Source organism: Cutaneotrichosporon cavernicola (genome assembly GCF_030864355.1).
Source record: "Cutaneotrichosporon cavernicola HIS019 DNA, chromosome: 2".
NCBI lineage: Eukaryota > Fungi > Basidiomycota > Tremellomycetes > Trichosporonales > Trichosporonaceae > Cutaneotrichosporon > Cutaneotrichosporon cavernicola.
The window spans coordinates 2,299,862-2,319,508 of NC_083394.1; the positions used below are offsets into that span (position 1 = coordinate 2,299,862).

Here is a 19,647-nt window from a genome sequence, read left to right on the forward strand (position 1 = left end):
TAGTGCACATGACCGAGATCCGCCACCGAACACCCTGTGGTACCTCGGCCAATTTCCTGTCCCCTACTGCAGACCCCGACCATGATATGACGGCATTTTAGGTGCTGGGGCGCCCTGGGACCTCAGAGGCCTGCAAGGACCGGCCAAGGAATGTCTTTTATTATGCCGACCAACATGGCGTCCGGGCTACTGGAACGCCCGTCAGCGGCGTGGCCTTCTCGACCATGGGTCACGCGAGTCCGGATGAGAACAGACTGCAACCGACGGCCAACGCCGCTTCTCGGCTCGTTAAGCGGACAGGAATGTCAAACTCGCGGTTACTCGCCAGATTCAGAGGCATCGTTTGATGCACGTGCACATGGTCTAGTACGATGGCTAGCATGAGTCACTGTGGAATAGGTTGGGAAGGCACTAGCATGAGTCACTGTGGAATAGGTTGCGGAAAGGTGCCTTCCACGGGAGTCAGTGCCTCACAAGCCCCCTTTGTGATGCGAATCTGCGACGCTGCGATCGCTTTTTAGTTGGGAAATGAAAGCTATTGGCCATTGTGGAGTTGGGAGAGAACCGTAGCATGTCTTGGGCAACGATGGTCAGCACAAGACTGTCACGCAGCACTTTGACAAACAATGTGGCGTGGGAATGCATGGGACATGAGAGGCCGACCCTGAGGTGGGCGAAAATGTGGAGTTGGTGGAGGAAGCAGACTATATATATATATATGCCGGGGAAGTAACGCGTTCACGCTAGTGGAGGCGAACGCATTGCTTCTGACAAGGCCAAGAATGGATGGACATATGTGCAGGATGTTCTGAAGCTGTTGTTGATTTCTGAGATCTCGGACATATTTGACTCCTTCGGACTCGGCATTTAATGTACTGTAGATCCCGATGATAGCATGTCGGAGAGAAAGCACGGAGCCGTGCGGCGAGGCACTGACTTGCCTTGTAGGAGCAGTTCAGTATCCAAGAAACAAAGGATGAGTCTATCTAACCATTGCTTCAGAACCGACCAGCATCTGGACTACTGTACGTCTACCTGTGCTCCCTCGCTCCTTCGCTCCCTCGCTCCTCGCTCCTCGCAAACCCGCTAGTGCACCATGGGCCCACCGTCAACGGACCACATCACGCTATTGACATAGCTCGCCGCCTCCTCGCAGCACATGAACGTAATCACGTCCGCGAGTTCTTCGGGCATGCCGGGCCGGGCCATGGGGAGGACATCTGGGGCGGAATCCTCGGTGATCACCTGCCCAGCCGTCATGGGCGTCTCGACAAGTCCTGGCGCATCATTATTACTGGGATCAGCTCCCTCTCACACGGACTCACATCCTGACTCCCTCCGGCCCATGATCGATGCATGCCTGTCTGGCCAGGGTGACGACTGCATGTACGGTGCAATGTTCCACCGCACCTGTAACCCTAGGGCTGATGCGACGTTGACAACTGCTCCGCGCTGTGCTCTCCTCGGACCAAGCGAGGTCTGTAGAGGTTCGTGGGTTAGCATTTGCTTGGTCTGCTCTCGAGAACAGAGGAAGCAGCCGCGCGCGTTGACGGCCAACCTCTTTCAAAATACGATCAGAAATGTCGGGAGGATACTGACGTCCTGGGTCTCGGTGTCGGCAAACTTGGCACGTGGGCAACTGAGGCCCGCGCAGTTTGCGGCATAGTCGACGCGACCCCATTTGTTCACAGCTGCGCCATCGCGGCATAGTCGACGCGACCCCATTTGTTCACAGCTGCTGCCATCGCGGCCTTCACCTGTGCCTCGTCGCTCACGTCCGCTTGGACTGATAGGGTCTCAACACCCCTCAGGAGGGAGACGGTGACAGAGAGGTCGCCCAAGTCGACGAGGACGATGCGCTTGGCACCTTTGCGGGCGAAAGATTGGGCTGTAGCTTGGCCGATCTGCCATCAGTTATTGTCAAGGTGGGCTCAGTGGAGGAGAGGATAGATGGGTAGGTGAGGAGAGAGTGACATGGAAAGGCCGCAAAACTCACCCCAGATGTGGCGCCGGTGATGAAAGCAACGCCGGTGAACATATTTGGCGTGTTGATGATGGTAGAGTGTGAGTTCCATGAGCCAGTTATGGCCATTGTTTGTACTGTACAGTACGTCGGCATGTTGGCCGGATTGCAACATTCCCCACCCCGCATTACCCCACTGCCGGTCGCGGCATCCCCAATTCCAGTCTCACCAACCGATACGAAGCTGATAATGAGATATCAGAGGTACATGTAAGTCATATCTTCAGGCCACCATTCGGTCCGTCACGCCTCCTACACTGCCCTGGGTCTTGGATCAATGACAGGTCGAATTCATTTTGCCCAAGCACAGTCGCAGAGGGCAAACACCTCACAGAGCGCCAGACCATTGCCTTTAAATCAATCGTGTGAGTAGTCGGCTGGGCCCAACCCATCCTTATCTCTCAAGCACGCAACATGCAGCAACTGATAGCACAGCCCACGGCCAGCAAGATGGGCCTTCTACACCAGCGAAGCCGACACCGAAATCCGTTCAATGTGAAGAATCGTGCCTGTTTGGTGGAGGTGGAGCATGAATTGGTTTGCCCGCTGCCCACTTGCCACCCAGCCTCATTGGTGGCCCGCGGCAGCGCCGAGATCCAATACCCCCCTTGTTTCCTGACATGAGGAGAGGGTTTGTTTAGTACTGTGGAATAACCTCACAGTAGCGGGGTTCGCCGCTCGGTGTTCGGGATGCCGCGTGATCATTCGCTATCGCCGATGAACGCTGAATGCCGAGCAAGGACGTCGTTGGCGGCGTGGGCGGCAAACAGCGCCACCAACAATATGGGCATTGGAGTTCGGTGTTGACGCAAACAGCGCTACGCACAATATGGGCATTGGGGTTGCTGAACGTCATGGGAATGCTGCCGTGCACGGTTCGAACGGCACGGTTCGAACGGATTGCACTAACACTCGCAGACGTGTTCCGCCGATGCCAAGGTAGCCAAGTCCAATATCTCTCAGACCTGGGACTTGCGTGGCTTGCTGAGGCGATATCCACACCGTAACGGCCATAGCCTCGGATGCTGTACAAGGCGGTAAGGTTTGGTGCGTCGCGGACATGACAATTCCGGCTCTTGTCGTTTAAATTCCAGGCACGGACCACCCAGAACATGGCAAGCTGGTAGCGGGAGGTGTAGATGGGCTTGGCCAAGACATCCTAGGGACTGAAATGCACGGACAGTCCGTTGTTGACAAACGGTCCTCGCCTGGCGTTCCTGGGCCGGTGTTCGGCAGTCTTGGGTATCGTGAAGAATGGGTCGCGGATCGAACAACGCCGCCGGATTGGGTACGGTGTCGGATATAGAGTTTGCCAAAGGGTGGTAATAGCGGATACGATGCGATCGTGGGTGGGCTGGGTATACCTCGTCGGTACTGCGGGGTGTTGTGGGGTGTTGTGGGGTGGAGCGGAGTCTCCTGGGCGGGATAAGGGCCTACTACAGTAAGAGGAAGAGCGGTTGAAGAAGGGAATGAGATGAGGCTGACGAGCACATGTTCACCCCAGAAGGAGAATGAGAGGCGTACGACACCCCACGTGCAGGCACGTGTTCCTCTCACCCCGCTCCACCTTCCCTGTCCTGTCACCACTGACAGAGAGACTAACCAGCATTTGACAACGCCCGATATCCACATTTCTCGTCGTAAACCCACTACGGCGCTACTTGCCCACCCATTCCCCCTGCCAGAGCTTACAGTACACCACCTAACCTCGGTTGAAACTAACCCCTGGTTAGAACCGCAGTTCTATTGGGTGGGTAAAGCTCTAGAGATCATACAAGTTTACTGTTACGACGATACGACACAGCCGTGTGACCCGGGGCGCAATCACAACCAACCATATGATCACCGCAAGATACCGCAATGCCAAGCCTTCTACTCAGCCGAGCCGGCCCATTCAGCATTCAGATGACATCGTCCTTGGTTTACTGACTGCGGTGCCCCTTCTGTCTTGACTGGCCCCGCTTTGGAGTTAACCCTGCCAAGAACGCCTCAGTGTTCAGCAATAGATGATCGCTTGACAATAGCGAGGCAAAGAGAAACCGAACGCCGCGGTTCTCAGACCTTACACCATCACATTGGCGTTGTGCCTCTGACCTTTGTGCCTCTGACCTTTGCGCCGGTAGGAATGACAGACGGAATCACGGCGCGAATGAACTCTATCCCCCTTCAACATGAGAACAAGTGGGCCGATTGACTTGGAACCTGATGGATACATAAAGGCTCACAATGTATCATAACCCCCCACACACTCTCCACAATGGCTTCCACAGGCACAACTCCCCACCTTATTGACCAGAAGGAAGCGGAGGAGATTCATCACATCGACAACTACGATGATGAGAAGGCATCAGCACAGGAGATCCACGATGCTTACGTCGATATCGACCATGGCTACGATCAAGATTTCATTAACAGGACGACACGCAAGATTGACTGGCGCCTCATTCCGCCTCTTATTGCCATGTACTGCATTTCGTCAATTGATCGCAAGAATGTCTCGCTCGCCCGCGCTGCCAACAAGGAGGCCATGCACGCCGAGCTCGACCTCGGCTCGTCGCGCTACAATATCATCACCCTTCTCTTCTTCCCGCCATACATCATCTTTGAGCTGCCGGTGAGTTTTCTGGGCTTGTTGGCTGGCTCTTTCTAATGTTCAGTCTCAGCTGGGTCTTCGCAGGTTCGGTCCCCGCTACTGGCTTGCCAGTGCCGTATTCCTTTGGGGCCTGGTGACCATTGGTCTTGGTTTCTCCAACAACTGGGTGGCAATGGCGAGTATGCGTGCGCTCCTAGGCATGTTCGAGGCCTGTCTCTTCCCAGGTGCCGCGTACCTCATTGCCTGCTGGTACCCTCGCAAGCAGATGGCCCGCCGCAGTGCCGTATTCTACATCACGGCAATCGCAATCGGCGGTCTTGGCAACCTCCTCGGCTACGCCATCTCACTGATGCACGGTATTGCGGGCCTCTCGGGATGGCGCTGGATCTTCATTATCGAGGGTATCCTCACGGTCGTCATTGCTATCATTGGTTTCGTCCTCATTGTCGACTTCCCCGATCGCTCGACCTTTTTGACCCCCGAGGAGAAGGAAATGATCATCACGCGCATCGACCGTGACCGTGGTGACTCGGAGGCCGACCCGATGACCAAGGCAAAGTTCATCTCGTACATGTGCGAGCCCAAGATCTGGCTCTTCGCCGTTTGGTTCTGTGTCACTACCCTCGGCTCATACTCAATGTCCTACTTCCTCCCTCGTATTCTCCGCGGCATGGGCTTCACCGACACCATGTCTCAGGTTCTTCTCGCACCACCCTACGTCTGGGCCGTCGTCCCCGCCCTGGCCCATGCCTACTTTGCCGACAAGTACCGCAACATGCGTGCATGGATGATCCTCTCTGGCTGCCTTCAGAGCATCCTCGGCACCATCCTCTACTCGCAGCTTCCTGAGCACCTCAAGGCTGGCCGCTACGCCGGAACTTTCCTGGCTGTTGGCGCCGCCAACGGCAATGTTGGCCTTATCATTTCATGGGCACAGTGCTCGATCCGCAACCAGTCGAAGCGTGGCTACACCTCGGCCCTCATTGTGGCGTTTGGTGGTATTGGCGGTATCCTCGCCTCGCTTCTCTTCATGGACAAGGAGTCAAAGCAGGGCTACCCCACTGGCGTGTGGTCGGTCGTTGGCCTTAACGCCTTCCAGTCGGTCACCGTCATTGGTCTCCGCTTCTTCTTCGCGTGGCGCAACAAGCTCGCCGATCGGGGCAAGGTTGTCATTGAGGGTGACGCAAAGTTCCGTTACCAACTGTAATTTGGGACGTGGGAGGGGGAGGCGAAGGCAAGGAAGGGACGTGGGAGGGGGCAAGACAAGGAAGGGACGTGAGGAGTGCCTGTAAAGGAGTTTCGCGGATTGTATACGGGATGGGGCTATTACGGGTTAGCATGGGATGTACCAAACTACTGCATTGCTCTGGGCTGCTTGGTGGGCAGGTAGTGCTATATCAAGTACGCGCAACGGGTGAGGAAGAGCTTAGATTTTCTCACTCATGAGAGTGCGAAAGTAGGGATACGAGCCATATTGCGAAGACGACTCTGACCGCGGAACCTTGGCGCCCCGTGAGGCAGTACCATGGCTGAGGGGACTGCAGCTGACATGGGCTGGCTTGCAGCTCTTGCAGCTCGGCTATAGAGATATAGCGACACTCCCTCCTGCGCTGCGTTTGGGACCCTTGGTCTCTGGACGGCTGGCAGCTCGTCTCCCCCGCTCCATTCATCTGGTGCAGCTCGTCTCCCCCACTCCATTCATCTGCTGATTGACGGGACTGCGGCAGCCTCGGCAGATGGATCGCGAGTCATGCGATGCCATGATCAGGTGGTACATATCGCGCGCATATTCCGCGTGGGGGAGTAATTGACGTTTCCGCAGGACCTGGACCATTGATCGACAGTCATACATAAAAACGAACAGGGATCTGTCGTTTAAAGTGTTTATACGCTATCAGTGCGGAACTAGTTGCCCGACATTTCGACCATGTCAGTATAATGTCAGCTTATCTTTGATCCAGCTAGACATGCAGACCAAACTACACTAACCTCGACCAAACTACACCTAACCTCGCACCTCGAGCACCCAGTCGTGCTCCACACCTCCCTTTGAAGGGGGAACAAATACCTGTTTGCCACCTTGGACAGGTATGGTACCGCTCCATTCTCCGGTACGCGGGTCGAGCCACCGCGCGACTCCTTTGAACCCAGTCAAGTCGAGTTCAAAAGCATGTCCGTGGCCCGAGTGGGCTACGAGCCATTCGGTCCCTGCCGCAATGACGTCGATTCTCCCATCATCGCGTGTATCTGGCGCGTCTACGCGGTCCTGGGCCGGCGCCTTGGTGTCGTGTATACTCTTCGGCAACGAGGCGAGGTACTCGGCAATTACCCGGGTCGAGCGTGGTCCCGGCGCGTCCAGCGCGTCCCGCCACGACAGATCGGGTACGGGGAAACATGCCGACTTGAACCGTCCATCCACTTTTGTCAGCGAGTTTTTGTATAATACCCACATTTCTCGCGGCGCGGGTCATGCATTTGCCACACGTTGTTGTGTCCATAGACAATCCCACAAGTGCCAGCGCAAACAGCTTGCCATGTACCGACACGTACGTCGTGTTCGTTCCACCGCGGCTTGTGTGACGGATGAATACCAATCCGCATTCCCTCATCTAGTGTTAGTTATAAGGTTGGAAAACCCTCACAATGTGGTTCCAGGTCGATGATGGGGCGTACGCCTGCATTCCACATTAGCGCCAGGGGGACGTGGGATGCACGCGCGTCCCAGAATTGCAGAGCGGGGTTGAATTCCGGTCGAGCGTCAGTGTGGCCGCTCTGGCACGAGTCGAGGGCCAACCACTTCCTGTCCCCGAAGAAGGCACTGGCAGTCGCTGGAGGAGAGTCGGGCAGGGCGACAGCTGTCGGGTGATACGTGAGGAATGCGCCGGGTTCGGCGGAAAGAATACCTTGCGCCATAGCGTCGACAACGGCTGAACAGTCGGTGAGGTTGGGACTGGCGCTCTCTTCACCGGATGCAAACTTGGTGTCTGTCCAAATGGCATTCGAGTCACCGCCCAAAACCTTTGGCAAGTAAGGATACCTCTTGCCGATATATTGGCCGTACGAGCGGGCATTCTCGGTATCGAACAGAACCGGAGGACCGCTCCACGCCTGATTCACCCATCGCCCCCAAGTCGGCAGGAGGAATACCAGGATATCTCGCTTCGCTGCGGCATTGATGACAGCATCGATATGGGCAAAATACGCGCCGTTCGGCTGGGCCGGGTCGTCATGCAGAAGAGGCCGCATACCATACCGGTTCGGATGGAAGATAGACCCGCCGCCCTGGGTGGATGAAATGAGGACACCGTCGGGTCCAAAACACTCGTCAACTCCACGCGCGTCCAGTTCCGGAAGGGCGACGGCGAGGACGGCGTTGAAACCCTGCGCCTTACGTGTGTCCAGGTACTCTTCGGCTTCGGGGAGGGTTAGGCGGTGGAAGAGTTCCCATGCCGTGTCGATGTGTGGGACGAAGATCTCGCCGTGGCGCTCGAGAGTGCGTCCATTCGCCCCGACCGAGAGGGATAGGCGGGCAAGTGCGTTCACGTCAACTGGCATGGTGAGGGGAGATGTGTAAGAAGAGGTGCTGACAGACGCGACTGGTTTGCAAGTGCGTGTCTGGTGGGGGGTGGGTGGGCAACGTGATTGTGGGCCGGTAAATGCCGACCAAGCCGGTATTCACATGAGAGCCAGGCACGGGCTGCATTTCGGCTGACGGCAGAAAAAGGTACATTACACCAAGCGGGGTTTAGTGTTTAGTGGCTGACACTCTACCACTCGCAGGCCCATAGTTTGCATTGTCATGGTCTACAGAGATGCGATGATAGTTGCTACGATATGAATAGATGGCTGGATACGGAGGGTGGTTCTTACGACGTTGTGTGCTGGTGACGAGCTAGCTGATGCAGATACTGGGAGTAGAAACATTGTTCAGAGAGAGAACGTCCAAAGAGTGCAACAAGTTGGCTAAGACGATACTGGACGAAACAGAGTGGACATTTTGATAAGAATGCAAGAGCCGAGAGACAGTGGGTAGGACTAATGTGCGCAAACAAACTCCCTGTTGGCGCTCAGTCCTCGTCGAATGGCCCCGGAGCGTATGGGAGTGCTGCGCGCTCAAGCGCGGCCTCGGAGCCGGGCCGCGCCTCCCACTCGGCCATGGTCATGCCCGACACATACGCAGCCGCGCCATCGTTGACGCGCTCGGCTACGAAGCGCTGGACGAACGCGACGTCGCCTTCACTGTGCGGGAACTGCCTTTCTGCCATGAGCTCGTCGAGACCCACAAGCGTGACGTTGGGCAGTGGCACGCCAACAATCTCGAGTAGCTCAAAGCTCTCCGCAAGCCCTGCGGCGAGGTTGTATCGCAGATCCTGGACATTTGGAGCGCCAGCGAACGCGCGTCGGTCAAATACGAAGACGACGTCACAAGGGCCTGTGCTCTCGATTAGCCATGTGTCGCATTCGGCCGCAAAGGGTGAGATGAAAACTGGCACAAAGTGAAGGATGACACGAGAGGTGCCGACGTCGACACCGATGGTGGCACGGGTCAAGCCGACTGCCGGAAGATAGTGCACGGCTGTTGGAGCGTGTACGGTTGGTGCTGGTACTGGGAACGAACCGTTAAGAAGCGAGGCCGAGCGAGAGATGGATAGACCGTGCCCGGCTTGCACGAGCGCATCCCATCGGGGACGAGTAGCGTAATCTTCCTCCGCATTGGCCATTGCGTCAAAGAGTATCGCTTGGGTGGGCGTGTAGTCGTACGTGTCGAGGATGCGGATGGCGCTTACGTGCTTTGGTACCTGTCCTGGAAGAGCGGGAAGGAGGCGGAGTGGGGGGCGCGCCGACATGAGAACAGCTTCGCTGCTCTTTCGCTTGCGCAGTGCCACGCGGACCTTGGAATGGACGCTGCGGTCGACTTGGCGGGGACTAGCGGCTGGGGTGACTAGAGCCACATGCTCAAACAAGATGGTGTCGACACGGGCGCACCACCCTCTACTCACACCGCGGAGAGCGAGGAGGAGGCGGAAGTCGGCGTTGGCAATGATGCCGTCCAGGATGTGCGGGTATGAACCTGCGTCGATGCAACCCCACGGCCGCCACTTTGCCTTTGGTACATCTCGGGCCAGTGCTGGGTTGGCCTTGCGGCCGTGCGTAGGGAGGGAAATGGTGCGGCGACGAGCGGCGCGATCATCCTCTGGCTCGAGGTCCCACTCACTCAGGTAGGGTGTGTTGGGCGAGTTTGGTGAGAGCGGCCGTGTGTCTGGTGCGGGGTTCGACTTGCGTGGACGCCGCGAGAAGAGGGGTGGACCAAGCGGTGTCAGTGTCGAGAGGAGTGTTGGCCCGCCCGAGGGCAGACCAGTACCAAGGCGCCTATTCGAGATACGGCGAGTGCGGGGTTTGCATGGTGAGGGGGGCATGCGCGAGATGTCGTGTGAGCGAGAGGGAAAGTGGCCGCGCGGGGCGGGCATTGAGAGTGCCATGTTGGGTGGTTGGCTGGTGGGTCACACCACTGTCTACAAAGAGAGGTTATGTTCGCTGGCTAGCGTCTGCCTAGGGTTGGAGCCTAGGGTGTGCGATGGCAACAGGTCGAGGCCAGCTCGAGGTTGCAACCAGTGCTTTGCTGTGCTGTTGAGAGCAGTGATGGGAAATGGGAAAGCTAGAATGGCAAACGATGCGATTAAGATATCGCAGTGGGATGGACCAACGCGTAGGTCTGGTTTGGTCTGCTCGGCTTTAGTGGTTGTCAGCAGGTCAGTGGTGTTGGAATGGGGCGGCTTGGCGTCCTGACCTTGTGGCCTCTGAGCGGGAGCTGGAGACTTGGCTGGTAGCTGGTAGCAGGTAGTTGGACGCGCGTGACTTTGGTCTCTGGGTGAGCAGGGAGCGGAGCAACCGAGCAAGGGAGTGTAACGATGTAACGCGAGGTTGTCTTCCAAAAGCGGATACTGACGGTATTCAACGATCAAGGAACTAATCAATGACGTCTTTGATTTCGGCAGCGACCAAATCCCACCCAGGCATCAGGTTCAACTTGGCAACTTTTATCCTCCGCAGCAACCGACAACAGCGTTTCACCCATCTTCCGTAAAGCCGTAAAACCATAAAACAGTCGAATGCGACCTCGACCTTGCGCAAGTACTTCAGTGTCACGCTGAAACGCCTCTGCGTTCGTAGAGTATATCAAACCCCGGTTCGTGGCATGCATTCAACGCAGCGCTTCAGACCTCTGCTCTGACCTCACCCCCCCGTGAGACGCGTTAGGTTGTCACCGGCCACCCTAGCACCGCCAGTTCCCTACAACCCATCCTGAAGTTTAGATGGCGCATTTACATCAGCGGCGGCAGCCGCTGTTCGGAATGCAATCTACAATTCACAGCCCTGTCTGCAACTGGCAACAAGCACCGAGAACGCTGTTCTGGGCACGTCGACGAGCGTGACAGGGCAGGAACCTTCGACAACCCAGATGTTCGTCTTCGGCGTTGCTTATTCTTCCAATTCCTAGTCTTCACTCTGTGTATTCGACAAGATCATCCTCTGCCGCGGCTGTGTTCGGATCGCGGTGCGTGGCGGGCCGGGCGGCACGCCGCACCGATCTAGGTAGAGCGGAGCGAGATCGCCTCTGTTCAACTGGCACATCACGTGACGGAGTTGAGCCTGCCGTATAGGCATGGAACTCACCATGCTCACCCTGGCTGTCCTTGTGCCCGCCTCGCGGTCTATTATAATGTCTCGGCTTTTGCATCTCCTGACAGGGCCTATCGATCATGAGATCAGACGCAACTCGGCCATTCACATGCCAGGCCCCACATGTGGGATTGGGTGAAGCTAGCTTATCTCAGCCAAATCCGGGCTGTGGGAAACGGGTCTGCTATCCAGGTTGGCGACAGCCGCAGCCACTCCTAGTCGGGCTGTGGCCATCGATGCCAGTCGCCATGCATCGACCAAGGGATCTACATCGCCAAAGACGTGGCCGGTACTGGTCTTTCTAGAAACAGGTCGATGAAGAACAAATATATATCCGGACCAATCAAATATAAAACACCGTTGGTGAAACGGTATCATGCGTCGTTGCCATCTAATCTGGATCGACGCGGCAGGGGTTCGACTCCCTTACGGTGTATATCTTTTGGCTCTCTTTTCTCCTGTGGTCCATACTTTTTTTCCGTTGAAAATGCAACTGCCATCACCAACTCACCCAACCCAGCCCACACTATCCAATGCAATCCATCCATGCTACCCTAGTACAATCACGAGCACCACAACCTGCACTCGCCGTCGGCGCCCGAGCTCACGAGCCAAGGTTTCTCGGGATGCCACTGCAGGTCCAGTACGCCCAGGCCGTCCGTGATCCGGTGCCCGCGCAGGATCTTGAGCGGTACAATGAGGGGGTTCTTGGTGAGATCGGCATAAACCGTGGCGTGGAAGACGTGGATCGTTCCGTCGTCGCTGGCACTGGCGAAAAGTGGCAGGCGGGGGTGGAACGAGACAGCGCGCAGAGCGCGCGAGTGGTATCGCAGCGTTCGGAAGGGCTTTGTTCCGAGATCCATGTCAAACCACGCCAACTTTTTGTCGTAGCTCCCAACAATCAAGTTGTCGCCGCCGGGGTGGATGTCAAGGCTGGAAATCCACTTGAGACCCGTTTGGAGGGTCCGGACCAACTTTTGAGCCGCAAGGTCATAGACACGAACGTAGCGTTGAGTGGCGGCGAAAAACCACGGCTTGGACGGGTGGAACGCGACGCGCTGGACCGTGCCCTGCGTCTTACGGAACGGAGACTGGGACGCGTGTTTGCCCAGTTGGTGGATAAGCACAGACTTGTTCGCGGCCTCGGAAGCCACCGTCGCAAAGTAGTCGCCCTTACGGTGCCAGGCAGCGGCACGAGGTGTTCCTGGCACATCGACGTAGACGAGCTCACCGCGCTCACGCTGCGTCTCGCCAGGGCGGACCCACTTGATGGCCTCAGTGCCCGTCTTGCCAGTTGTCTTGGTCGAGGCGGCGCTCGACGCAAAGCCGACGTTGGCGTGGGTGAGCGTAGCAGCGGCCACTGCTGGTGCCACCAGTGCGAGAGGCGAGAGAAGAACAATACGACCCTCGACGAGCGCCAGGAGAAGCGCCTCATCGGCGTTCGGGCTCCACGCGACAGTTTGTACCGCCCCGCCCTTGAGGTTCCAGCGCCATACCTCGCGACCGTTGCCCACGTCCCAGAGACGCACGACACCGTCCTCGCTCCCGCTCGCGAGCCAGTCGCCAGTGGGCGACAGCGAAACACAACGCACCCGCGTGCTCCCGGGGTGGCGGTACTGCACGCATCCGGTGGTAGGGAAGGGGCGGAGCTCGCGTGGCGCGGGCATCTTGGGGATCAGGCTCTCTGGGTCAATGTTAAGCTTGACCTTGCGCGTGCGTGGCGCAAGGTACAGGTCAAGGCAGCGCTCAAACTTTTCCTGCACGAGGTTCTTGTAGCCCGGAACCTTGCGGAGTGCGTCATACTTGGCAGGAAGGAAGTCGGTCTTGCGGTCCTCCTTGTCCATCTCCTCCCACTCCTTGCGCTCCTCTTCGGTCGGGATATACTCCTCAGGAGGGTTGTACGACTCGGCCGTGCGAGGAGGCGGCAGCTGTGGCGCAGGCATGTACATTGCGTGGTCGGCGTGGGGCTGGTCCGCCTCGCTCCAGATACCGTACACCTTGGGCTTCTCGGCCGCCGGCTTGCCGGGCACGATGCGGCCCGCGCGGATCGCACGCACAATCTTCATGACCTAGGTGTAAGTATATCTCAGCAGAATAGCCTACCTTCTCGTGCTCCCACTTGGAGGGGACGAAACGGCGCTTGGGCTCGGGAGCAGCACTGAGAGGCATGGTACGTTCCATGCCCTCGCCAGTGAACCACTCAATAGTCGGCTGGTACGGGTCATAGTCGGCGTCGGGGTTCTCAGCGTTCTGGAGGCGACGGATAATATCAAGCTCCTTGTCCGTGAGCTCGACATTCGAGCCCATGAGCTTGTCCTCTGCACTCGTCCATGCACCGAGAGTCGTCGTGTTGGCAAGGAACTTGTCCAGCTCGTCGCCCTTAGCCGGGCGGAAGATCTTGCGCCCCTCCACATCGTACCCGATGTGCGGGAGGTCGTCGTACCACTCCATCGGGACGTTGCCGATCGTGTTCGGGTGGTCCTCGGTACTGCTCTCGGATCCATACCCAGCCTCAATGTCGCGATACTTGCGCCTGTAACCACCAGGAACGAGGGTGGATGGCACGAGGCGGCCGACGCCCTCCTTGGCGTGGGAGAGCTGGCCTTCGGCGCCGACAGAGTCATCGGGCTTGATCGTGTTGCGCTCAATCATGCGCGACAGCCGCTCATCGACGGGAAGTGCCTTGGTCTCGTCGTCCTCGGAATCCGAGATCACAGACGTCGCGGGCGACTCGTCGTCACCGTCCTCGTACATCCGCTCAATGTCTGACGAGTTGTATCCCGACTCGGAGCCGTCTTCCTCGTCGTCGATCTCGTCGTCATCGCTGTCCTCCTCCTCTACATCTCCGTCACTCCCGCTGTCGAGTTCGGGGAACTCGTCCTCGTCCCCTTCCTCCTCCTCATCGCCCTCCCCCTCGTCACTGAGCTCGAGGTCGCCGCCGACCTGGAACTCGTCCTCGTCCTCCTCCTCAACCGGCGACGCAGCGCGTTTCCGTGCTGCGGGCTTGCGCGGTCCAGGGTCCTCGGGTGGGACCGACGCCGACATTGAGCGTGTCACACGTCCAGAACGGCGGGGTTCGGGGGCAGATTCCGGCGCCGCGGCAGCACCGCGAGCGCGCGACTTTGCGGGAGAAGCCTTGGCCGGCGCAGCAGCTGATGAGCGCGCCGCGCGCGTTTTGGATGGCCCGGCTTGGGCGCGGGGCGGCATGGTGTTGGCAGTGTAGATGAATATTGTGTTGTGGTGACCTCCCATTTCTGAAATTCTTGACACCTCCACTCCACACAAGGACAAGTCACGTGGAAGTTTTCTTCCGTCCATGGAGTGGGGCAGGAACCCGGCAAAATGCTTGGCAGAGGATATCAGGAACCTTGATGCATCCTGATGCATCCTCTATGCAGTCTGAGGCTGCACGCTCTACATGCACGACATGAAACTAACACTACTCGTTCTTGCGGATGAGCTCGGCTTCACGCTCGTTATCCAGCTTGAGCGTCGTCTCGGCCTTGGCGCGCGCCTCCTGAGCCACGTCTACCTCCTGCTCCTTCTTCTCCTCCTGCTCCTTCTCCTCCTCCTCCTTCTTCTCCTCCTCCTCGTACTCCTTCTTCTCCTCGGCCATAGTCTCGTCAATCACCTCGTCGAGCGTCTTCTCTCCCGGCTTTGGCCCTTCCTTGGGTGACGACGGCGCCTCGAGCGCGCTTTCTCCTGTCACCTCCTCCGCGAAAGCGCCAGCTGCGCTCGCGAGGTCGCCAACCGTGCTCTTGATGCCGGCCAAGAGACCGCCCGTGCTCTCGTGCGGCTGGTCATCGACGCTCAGGTCGCCAACGAGCTGATCGAGGTCCTCATCGGTCATCTCGCGCATCAGACGGTCGAGCTCCGCCTCGCCGATTGTCTGCGACACGTCCGCGAGCACCATATCCTGCTTGAGGAACTTTTCCAGCTGGCCTGTCTCGACCGCGTCCTCAAAGTCGTCCATTGTCTGGAGTCAGTAGGGTGATAAGGGGGAAGGGGACAGCGCCTGGCATGGCGACGCCTGTGGCGGGAGTGCGGCGCAGTCGTCGAGAAGCCGTCGGCGACTGCAAAGGCAAAGGGGCTCCCTCTAGCGAGGCCGTTCCTGCTGGTCCAAGCTCAAGACTCACTCCAATCCACTCCCCGCCAACCAGGTAACCCGGAAGCCCGACGACCCGGTCAGTGGGCTTAGTGCGCTGCCACCGCCGCTTCGCATCCTCGTCGGTAGCAAGGTCGAACGCCTGGTGTCAGCTGGCTCTGTGGCAGCATAGGGCGCATGTTGGTATGGCTGCCGGACATGTCCTCTCCCGTTCCTCCCCTCTCCTCTTCTCCCTATCGGGATAGTCATCCGCATTTCCTCACTAACCCCATCGCACTCACCTCGTATGGGATCTCGAGTGCGGTCAACGCACTGTCGTCAGCCCCACCTCCACAGGCACGTACCGGTGCAGCAGATCGATGTTCTTGCGCACTTTGGGCTGCGACGTGAGCGAAGTCACGTAGATGGTGACGGGGGGAGCAGGCATGGTGATACAGATGGAACAATGCCAGATGCCAAGATCCAAGCATTATAGCGGCTACGTGGTGAGATGATCCGGGCGCGATGGGCGGGAATGGTGGCGGCGGGGACCCCGCATGACGCAACGTGGCTCCTATGAGTGGCTCCTAGATCCTAGAGAGCCCCCGTGAAAAGTGCACAGTGGTGTGTATGCATGCTTCATGCTTCATGCTTCAAGCTTGGGCTATTTACAAAGAGCGAGGAACGCTACGAGGGTCGCATGATCATGCGGCACTCCATGTGCGTCTCGGTGGGCTGGGCGGGGAGCGCGCAGTAGAAGCCTGAGGTCAGTAACCCAGCGGATAGGCGCGACAGAGTACGCACCAAGCGTCTGCATCATCTTGAAAAGCGCCTTGCTCTCGGCCGCAACCTGCTGTTAGCTGCTACCAGGAGACCAACTACACGCGCTGAGACCAACTACACGCGCCTCGCTCCATCCCGCTGGATCGACGTTGAGCGACATGCTCGGTCTGATGCTGTTCCCATTTATCCCACCGCCAAATGCAAACTGCACTTGTCCATCACAAACTGTACTCGCCAGCCATAAGCTGCACTCGTCCACATCTAGCGGCCTCAACCCCTCCATCGCTTCTGACTCCCGTACTCACCTTGACGCAGCTCTGGCTCCCGTCCCGCCGCCGCCGGCAGAGATCGGTGATCTTCTGCTGTGACTGCTCGCCGTGCTCGTCGCGGATTACACGCGAGTCGAAGGTGTAAAGCGCAATGGGGTCCTCCTGATCGTTAGCAAGGTATGTAGTTTAGAGGACAGGACGATCGTCGGCTCGCGTTGTTTCGGTCTTGGCTGAGCGCTTGAGGGTGGCGACGCGAGCATCCTCAACCCAGCCTTCCATACGTATCTTCTTAGCTTGGAAATGGCTTCCATCCTTCTCCGTATGATCCAGTCGCTTTCCGGAGCCATCCTACTGCTGCAGAAGGCGCGTGACGGCGTGCCGAGGTTGGTCGTCAAGCCTGTATTCTCCCAGCTACGAGCCCGTAGCAAGCTCCAGCTCTCAAGCTCCAACAACCCAACTCATCCTGACACTCTCACTCTTCTTACTTGCTCCCCTGCGCCCTCTCCTCATCATCACGTTCGCCCATCATTTCCTCCACCTCCACTCCGCACAGACTCCTTCCTCACCTCCACCTGTGCCCACGCCAGCCACTCACCCTGACGAAATCGGCAATGCGTGTCGCGGCATCAGGCGCGGGTGCATTCTTGTCCTCGTCGCTCGCGGGGGGAGGGATGTTGTTGGCGCCCGTGACGTTGCTGCTGGGTGCTGCGAAGAAGGACATGGTGTTATGAGCTGCGAGTGAGGGTGAGTGAGAGTGAGTGGAGGTGACATGGTTGGGTGCAAAGTGGAGGTACTGTGACTGTGAGAAGAATGACACGCGAGACTCGCGTGAGGTTTGATGGTTACGATGACGTCGTGCAAGCTTGGCATGGTAGTTGGGTAAAGTACACCGAGCACCTGTCCGACTCGGGTTTAGCCTTCCGGTTTCCAACGTATCAAGATAAATTCGGCTGCTGGAACGTTCACCCACCCGAGAGTGACTAACCAGACTACAACTACATACGAGTCAGCCTTCTTGCGGCACAGCAGGGGCCAACCTCGTCCGTTATAGAGGATAGTGACTAACCTGACCCAGAAGTATCTAAGCATGTCGACGCATGCCAATGCTTACAATGCCTTGTAAGAGCCAATGCTTACAATGTCTTGTAAGATTCCAGACCCAAGAGGTGGCCTGTGGTGATTGGCGCACGGGGGATGATGACGAGCTCCTGGGAATTCGAGACTGAAAGAGGTAATTTTGACGTCATTAGCGATTATAAATTGGGGTTCATCAGTCATCTCACCCACACACTTGGAATGTATTTTCTCAATTCAGTTTAGTATTGTTTGTTAACTTTGTAAAGCAAGACTATAATTCTATAAAGAGCCCTAGGTTAACAACCGCCCTTTGCTTGATCAAACTACTACCCACTCTACTGATACCCTCATCCTTTACTACACAAACAGTGAGTTGACAAGCCAATACAAGACGCCTGGGGGGAACACTGTGATGGAATGGAAGCTGTTGCTGCTGATGGCTGGCGGCCTGAGCGTGTTTGTGCAGTGTGTTGGATTGGGCGATAACACATAACATCCTTCCTCCCACCAGCCACCCAGCCACCAGTTCGGTCGAGGCGGGACCGAGGCGCCGACAGCTGCTATATCTGTCCTCGATGCAACACCTTCCTTTGTCCATCCTCTTTCCCATCCTCTCCATTCCTTCCCATTTCTCTCCATCCCACCTCTTCACAACCAGACACCCACATACTCTCGCACGTACTCCCACCAGCTCCGCACTCCATGGACCAGCTAACCCCAGACCCAGACAACATGGCCGCTCCCACCACTACCACCGGCGCCAGCGCCAAGCCCGTCATCGCTGTCCCCTTCTACTCTATGTGAGTCCCTCACCCACTCTACGTCGCTGACGACAGGTACGGCCACATCGCGACTCTGGCCGAGGAGGTCGTTAAGGGTGTCGAGGCTGCAGGCGGTATCGCCAAGCCCTACTTTATTCAGGAGACTCTCCCCGAGGAGGTCCTCACCAAGATGTACGCCGGCTCATCCCTCAAGCCCAAGTACCCTCTCCTCGAGCCTCAGCACCTTACCGAGGTTGACGGCTTCATCTTCGGCTTCCCGACTCGTTACGGTCGCGCTCCGGCTCAGGTCAGCACGTTCTTTGACAGGACGGGCGGCCTTTGGGCCTCGGGAGCACTTAGCGGCAAGTACGCTGCAACGTTTACCTCGAGTGCTGGCCAGCACGGTGGTCAGGAGGTCACCCACATGACCACCTTGCCGTTCTTCGTCCACCACGGATGCATCTACGTACCCATCGGTTACAGGGAGCCTTACGTCTCGGACGTGACCGAGGTTCACGGCACCAGCCCCTGGGGTACTTCGACTGTCGCCAACAGCGACGGCTCGCGTGTGCCTACCGAAGGCGAGAAGCGTGTTGCCCGCTTCCAGGGCGAGGTTAGTCTCGGCGTGACAATACATCCAGTAGACCACAGCTGACAAACAGCACTTCACCAAGATTGTCGCCCAGGCGGTCCGCGGCCGTCAGTAAGTCGCCACACCCGTTAGAAGCCCCGCGTCGAGTCAGCCGAGAGGTCGCTGTAATATGCAATCTTGTACATAGCCCCTCTCGGCAACCGCTCGTCGAGCTCTGAACTCACAGCTTGACTTGTTCACTCCTTGACTCCTTAACCTCTGACAAACGCTGACGGCAGCTTGCTCGAGGCCGACGCTGCCAACGCTGCTGGTGCGCCCGGTGCTGAGGCTGTGCAGTCGTCACAGACCGCCGCTGCTCAGCCCGCAGGGGCTGCTCCAGCTGCTGAAACTGCTGCCCCGGCTGCGGCTGCGGCTGCTGGTGCGGCTGCTGGTGCTTCTGGCGCCGCCGTGACAGGTGCCGCGCGCAACGAGGCCCCTGTCGTCCGGGAAGCCCCCGCCGTGGAGACTGAGAAGCCTCCTGTTGTACCTGTCGAGTCTGCCGCGCCTGCCGCGCCCACCACACAGGACGCCAAGACCCTTGTGGCTGACGCCGCCCCCTCCGCTTCTGCCGCTCCTGCCGCTCCTGCTGCTCCTGCTGCCCCAGCAGCTGCCAGCCACGGCGCAACTGCCCCGGGCACCACGCGGCCAACGGCTCCTCTTCCCGAGAAGAAGAAGGGCGGCCTGTTCTCGTGCTGCTCGGCCAACTCGATCGACTAAAAATCCGACTATAGCCTATAAATACAGC

The 19,647-nt window shown here is 57.9% G+C and overlaps 8 protein-coding genes across 8 annotated transcripts; 2 read left to right on the forward strand and 6 right to left on the reverse strand.

Annotated features, from left to right (window-relative positions):
* Positions 1-1,086: 1,086 nt before the first annotated feature.
* CcaverHIS019_0208990 (uncharacterized protein) lies at positions 1,087-2,038 on the reverse strand (the record flags this gene model as incomplete). The annotated part of the gene is made up of 3 exons (XM_060597962.1): positions 1,087-1,294; positions 1,690-1,904; positions 1,997-2,038. 3 exons carry the CDS (start codon positions 2,036-2,038, stop codon positions 1,087-1,089), a joined length of 465 nt encoding a protein of 154 aa, XP_060454803.1.
* A 2,242-nt stretch (positions 2,039-4,280) lies between these two features.
* CcaverHIS019_0209000 (uncharacterized protein) lies at positions 4,281-5,823 on the forward strand (the record flags this gene model as incomplete). The annotated part of the gene is made up of 2 exons (XM_060597963.1): positions 4,281-4,637; positions 4,681-5,823. The coding sequence occupies 2 exons, from the start codon at positions 4,281-4,283 to the stop codon at positions 5,821-5,823; spliced, it is 1,500 nt and encodes a 499-aa protein (XP_060454804.1).
* Positions 5,824-6,621: 798 nt separating this feature from the next.
* bglC3 (uncharacterized protein) lies at positions 6,622-8,171 on the reverse strand (the record flags this gene model as incomplete). Its single annotated transcript, XM_060597964.1, has 3 exons — positions 6,622-7,034; positions 7,067-7,225; positions 7,259-8,171. 3 exons carry the CDS (start codon positions 8,169-8,171, stop codon positions 6,622-6,624), a joined length of 1,485 nt encoding a protein of 494 aa, XP_060454805.1.
* A 512-nt stretch (positions 8,172-8,683) lies between these two features.
* Positions 8,684-10,096, reverse strand: CcaverHIS019_0209020 (uncharacterized protein; the record flags this gene model as incomplete). Its single annotated transcript, XM_060597965.1, has 1 exon — positions 8,684-10,096. The coding sequence occupies one exon, from the start codon at positions 10,094-10,096 to the stop codon at positions 8,684-8,686; it is 1,413 nt and encodes a 470-aa protein (XP_060454806.1).
* Positions 10,097-11,860: 1,764 nt separating this feature from the next.
* ERB1 (uncharacterized protein) lies at positions 11,861-14,504 on the reverse strand (the record flags this gene model as incomplete). Its single annotated transcript, XM_060597966.1, has 2 exons — positions 11,861-13,366; positions 13,401-14,504. 2 exons carry the CDS (start codon positions 14,502-14,504, stop codon positions 11,861-11,863), a joined length of 2,610 nt encoding a protein of 869 aa, XP_060454807.1.
* A 232-nt stretch (positions 14,505-14,736) lies between these two features.
* Positions 14,737-15,829, reverse strand: CcaverHIS019_0209040 (uncharacterized protein; the record flags this gene model as incomplete). The annotated part of the gene is made up of 4 exons (XM_060597968.1): positions 14,737-15,273; positions 15,434-15,544; positions 15,684-15,714; positions 15,747-15,829. The coding sequence occupies 4 exons, from the start codon at positions 15,827-15,829 to the stop codon at positions 14,737-14,739; spliced, it is 762 nt and encodes a 253-aa protein (XP_060454808.1).
* A 239-nt stretch (positions 15,830-16,068) lies between these two features.
* Positions 16,069-17,154, reverse strand: CcaverHIS019_0209050 (uncharacterized protein; the record flags this gene model as incomplete). The annotated part of the gene is made up of 4 exons (XM_060597969.1): positions 16,069-16,142; positions 16,186-16,231; positions 16,470-16,595; positions 17,029-17,154. 4 exons carry the CDS (start codon positions 17,152-17,154, stop codon positions 16,069-16,071), a joined length of 372 nt encoding a protein of 123 aa, XP_060454809.1.
* A 1,088-nt stretch (positions 17,155-18,242) lies between these two features.
* CcaverHIS019_0209060 (uncharacterized protein) lies at positions 18,243-19,619 on the forward strand (the record flags this gene model as incomplete). The annotated part of the gene is made up of 4 exons (XM_060597970.1): positions 18,243-18,310; positions 18,347-18,884; positions 18,934-18,974; positions 19,142-19,619. 4 exons carry the CDS (start codon positions 18,243-18,245, stop codon positions 19,617-19,619), a joined length of 1,125 nt encoding a protein of 374 aa, XP_060454810.1.
* Between the last annotated feature and the right edge of the window lie 28 nt (positions 19,620-19,647).